The sequence below is a fragment of the Atta cephalotes genome (genome assembly GCF_000143395.1).
Source record: "Atta cephalotes unplaced genomic scaffold scaffold00025, whole genome shotgun sequence".
NCBI lineage: Eukaryota > Metazoa > Arthropoda > Insecta > Hymenoptera > Formicidae > Atta > Atta cephalotes.
This window is the reverse complement of record NW_012130089.1, coordinates 2,609,037-2,613,636: the sequence shown is the minus strand read 5'-3', so window position 1 is coordinate 2,613,636 and position 4,600 is coordinate 2,609,037. Positions and strand designations below refer to the sequence as shown.

General features: G+C 44.5%; 1 protein-coding gene across 1 annotated transcript; it reads left to right on the top strand.

The window, feature by feature from the left end:
• The first annotated feature begins 574 nt into the window (after positions 1-574).
• Positions 575-2,633, top strand: LOC105620300 (3-phosphoinositide-dependent protein kinase 1). Its single transcript, XM_012201803.1, has 3 exons — positions 575-808; positions 938-2,305; positions 2,520-2,633. Exons 1-3 carry the CDS (start codon positions 638-640, stop codon positions 2,631-2,633), a joined length of 1,653 nt encoding a protein of 550 aa, XP_012057193.1. The 5' UTR covers positions 575-637.
• The last annotated feature ends 1,967 nt before the right edge of the window (positions 2,634-4,600 follow it).

Genomic DNA, 4,600 nt, shown 5'->3' with positions numbered 1-4,600 from the left:
CGTCCTCTGACCCGCACGACGTGACCACGTGCTAGTCGGTCGCGGTGACGTCATACTTCCGGTACGTGATTTCCTGGTACTGGATGACCGTTGGCGGATGAGAGGAGTTAAGTACCGGACACGGGAGGTTCGCGCCACCTCCTCCTCCTCCTCCTCCGCTGCCTCCTCTGCGCGAGTGTCTCTCGCGTCTTCCGGAGCGGAAAGGATAATGAGTGCTTCGCGAGCAAATATTTGCAAGAGCGACGGTCGTCCTAACGTCTTGAACTCTGTAATTGCATTTTTTTTTTCAATTAAATTAGGAAACGATCGAAGAATTTTAGACCTACCTCAATTTTAGATTAATCAATTCCGCGATTAGAAGCGAAGCGACGTTTATTTTCGGTCTCGCGTGATCTCTGACTTGACATTTTATCAAATTTATAACACTATCAGCAAAAAGTTACATGAAGCGACAAGATTGTAGATCCTATTTTAATGATTCGTTATCGACACGCGAGAAAGAAAGTAGTAGAATAGTCAGTAGACGATCACGGACAGTGTGTCTAACAAGTCGTGTTTCTTCTTACAGCGTGTGGCGAACCAGGCGCTTACCGTTTCGCCACAGCCGGCAGTAACGGTGGAGGGGCCGGTGTCTAAAATGTCTCCACCGACGAACGACGTGAACAACGGTGTGGTAGCGTCTCCTAGCACCCTGGCGCCTCGGGTTCCACCGACCACGAACCCGTCCCTCACCAACCCACCAACGCACAAGCGTACCCCGAAGGACTTCATCTTCGGCAAGGTGATCGGCGAAGGAAGCTTCTCCACCGTAAGTACTCCCCTTCATTGTTTTCATGAATTTTTAATAAAAAGAAACTTAATGTGAACGTAAATTGAAATGTTTTATAACAAAAAATATGAAAAGAGATAACGAATGTGTAATTTTTTAATCCGACAGGTTTACCTTGCTAAGGATATCCATACCAACAAGGAGTACGCGATTAAGGTGTGCGATAAGAGTCATATAATCAAGCAAAAGAAGACCGAATACGTGAAACGCGAGAAGGAGGTGCTGAACATGCTTGCGGACGCCAAACACTCGTTCGTGCGACTGTTCTGTACCTTCCAGGACGCGGAGAGACTATACTTTGTCATGTCGTACGCTAAGAATGGCGAGCTCTTGCCTCACATCAACAAGGTGGGCTCCTTTGACATCGAATGTACCAAGTTCTACTCGGCCGAGATCCTACGCGGTCTCGAGTATTTGCACGGGCTCGGTATCATTCATCGAGATCTCAAGCCGGAGAACATCCTGCTGGACGAGAAGATGCACGTGCTCATTACCGACTTTGGCTGCGCCAAGATCCTTAAGGACGACCCGGAGATGCCCGCGGACGCGGACTCTCAACAGCAACAGCGTTTTAGGGAACGCAGCGGCTCCTTCGTTGGTACCGCTCAGTATGTGTCACCAGAGCTACTGACCAACAATAGCGTGAGCAGAGCGTCCGATCTCTGGGCTTTAGGCTGTCTTGTCTACCAGATGGTCGCTGGCTTGCCGCCTTTCCGTTCGAGGAGCGAGTACGTGATGTTCCAGAAGATCCTGAAACTCGAGTATGATATACCGGACGGTTTCTGCGAGTTGGCCAGATCGTTCGTTAATCAGCTTCTCGTTTTGGAGCCGACGCAACGATTGGGCGCTCTGGACGAGCACGGCGCTGGTTATCCCAGCATCCGGGCGCATCCCTTCTTCGAGGGTGTCGACTTTGAAACCCTTCACGAGCAGACACCGCCGCCTATTTATCCGTATTTGCCCGGCACATCGGAACGAGAAGAGTTGAGGTCGCAATACAGGGTGCCTGATAATCTTGAACCCGGTCTAGACCATAAACAACTCACCAGGCTTCTCTGGCTGAGTACCGAAGACACCGATGATGACAACAGTACTGGCGCAGAACAACGCGCTGTTAACGCGTTCTTTAACGAGATAATCGCAAGCGTGGACAAGCCACTGAGGAGGTGCACTAACAACAGATCCGACAGCGGCGCTAACATCGCTAATCTGACACCGGAACAAATCAGGATGCGACTAGAGAAACAGCGCACCACGAATCAGTGGCACTCTTTCGTCGAGGGTAATCTTATACTAAAACAGGGCTTCGTCAATAAGAGGAAAGGCTTGTTTGCCAGGCGGAGAATGCTCCTCCTTACCACCGGACCACATCTATACTACGTCGATCCCTTCAATAATGTTCTCAAGGGTGAGATACCCTGGAGCCCAGAACTGAGGGTCGAGCCAAAGAATTTCAAGATCTTCTTCGTCCATACGGTAAATGTTTTAGAATATTATTAAAATAAATTATTGAGCGTCCGATACTTTTGTACCTTTTTGACAAAGGGATGGAGATTAAAATCATACCTTTTGATGTCTCCGGTTCTATTCATAATATTTCTATGTATAAAAATGGAATATATATGAAATATATATGATTTGAAATATATACATCAAATATATATAAACTTTTTGATGTTTTTGTTTATAGCCGAACAGGACATACTATCTCGAAGATCCCGAGGGATTTGCACTGGAATGGTGCAGAGCAATCGAGGAGACGCGAGTTCACTGTTACGGCCTGCAGGAGATGACCACTGCTTAAAATGAAACTTGGAGAGATCCAAAAGACAGAACACATAATAAGTGGTAAAGTCCGCGAGTGGCTATCGCTAAGGTCGATCTGTTCTCGACGAGAAGAGGTGAATGAATCGATTGTTCACGTATTAGCCCATTGTAAAAAGTAAACTAGTAGACTTATCGCGCGCATTCCAAATGATGCGCTCTGTACAGTTTATAGGCAGAAATTCATTAAGCAAAAATTTCTACCTCCGTCATCGAGAATCACCATCGCGCGGTGTCCATTATCACTTACGTTCGCTATTTATTGACGACCTTTTAGAGAGAGAATCGCATCATCCACGCGTGAAAATCGCGTGCGCGAAGAATAGACGGAGGATTAGAGAAATTTTTAGCAAAGGCTTCGGCTGTGTACTCGCAGCGCCTGTTGCCGTGTGATGTAACTCGCGTGAGATCGAGGTCGCCTCGAGGCAAAAGAAAATAAAGTTCACGCACCCGTAAATTTTGATGTTTACAATTCTCGCGATATGCATAATCCGGATCCCACGGCACGAGCAAAAATTTCCACGCGAATCGACTTTCGAGGAATAAAAATTAAAAAAAGGAAAAACAAAAGATCGAATTGTGTCCCAAAAAGGAATGAAGGATCCGCCCGAAGGCGCCCTTGGTCGCGCAAAACACGCTTCGCACGACGCTATTGTAGTACTTTATTCCTAAATATAGTTCAATTCCATACACACGCGGATAAAACAATGCGTATTTAGATGAAATTAAAAGCTGCGCGCGGTAATGTCACCGCGCGAGCTTAGACGTCAATTTAGCCAAAAAATGGGAAAAAAAGAAAACGAAAAACGCTGTGGAGGATAACGAGGCACTACGCAGCTTTAACGAAACCATTTTACGTCGCCTGTAAAGGATCCTCGGAATCTCGCGACGTTCCGAGCGATCTTTGCTCTCTTCGCAGTGTACAGACAGTATTCTTCGTTATGTCGTTCATCATCATCCCCCCCCCCCTTCTTCGCGTATTTCGTATTCTCGACCCCTTTTCTCATAAATATTCTCTGTAAATATCATAAATGCGTTTCTACGAAGAGCAGGTCGCGTAAAAGCACTTGTAACATAATAGATACATAAATAGAATAAAAGAGGAAAATATCGTTGTCTTTTCCATGGCGTTTTTCGCTCATTTAATTACGCTTCTCGTCGTCTGACTCTCGCGGATTCGAGTGTGCGATCAGATGACTTGGGGAAATATCGCAGATAAGGGAAAGATCGGTGTTCGCACTTTTCTTCCTCCGTTCGTTCGAAGTGGTAGCGAAAAAAAAGGGGCATAGGAAACGAGAAATTTCGTTTTCCCTTCCGCGAAAGACTTACATGCCCGTGAAAAGGAACTTTAGATTAATGTAGACGTTTTCGATAGCTTTAAGAGGCGCTGTAGTAAAATTCGCTCTCGAGCATATCGCCGATTCGTTTTTATATCGTCATCAGCGCGGTTATTATTTATAGTATAATTTACATAGTGTTCGAACGAAAATTATTATCGCCCGCGACCAATGACGCGTACGAGTATTACGAGTATTCATTTTCCTCGCATATGTATAAATTAGATATTTAATTAAACACGGTCTCGCGCTTCGTTAATTTATTTCTACCGTTACTTGCCTCGAATTATTTATTCTCGTTTTTTTTCCTCTTTTTAAATACCGTGCGTCAAGGACCGTGACGTTCGTATATAGAGATTACAGACTAGTTAACTATCTCGCTACACCACTCCGTGCGACTATATATTTATATATATTAGAAAATATAGTGCTATTACTACTATTACTATTATTATCGTCACCACTGCGTTGTTGCTACGTTACTGCGTACATATATATATATTAAATATATTCTATATTATACGTCAACTATTGTCGTTAGACTTAGCTGTTTTTAGGTGTGTGTGTATATATATATATATATATATATATATATATATATATATATATA

Coding starts and splice junctions, on each gene's coding strand:
- LOC105620300 (XM_012201803.1), top strand. CDS start 638: ATGTCTCCACCGACGAACGACGTGAACAACGGTGTGGTAGCGTCTCCT. Junction 809..937: donor GCGAAGGAAGCTTCTCCACC/GTAAGTACTCCC, acceptor TTAATCCGACAG/GTTTACCTTGCTAAGGATAT. Junction 2,306..2,519: donor AGATCTTCTTCGTCCATACG/GTAAATGTTTTA, acceptor TTTTGTTTATAG/CCGAACAGGACATACTATCT.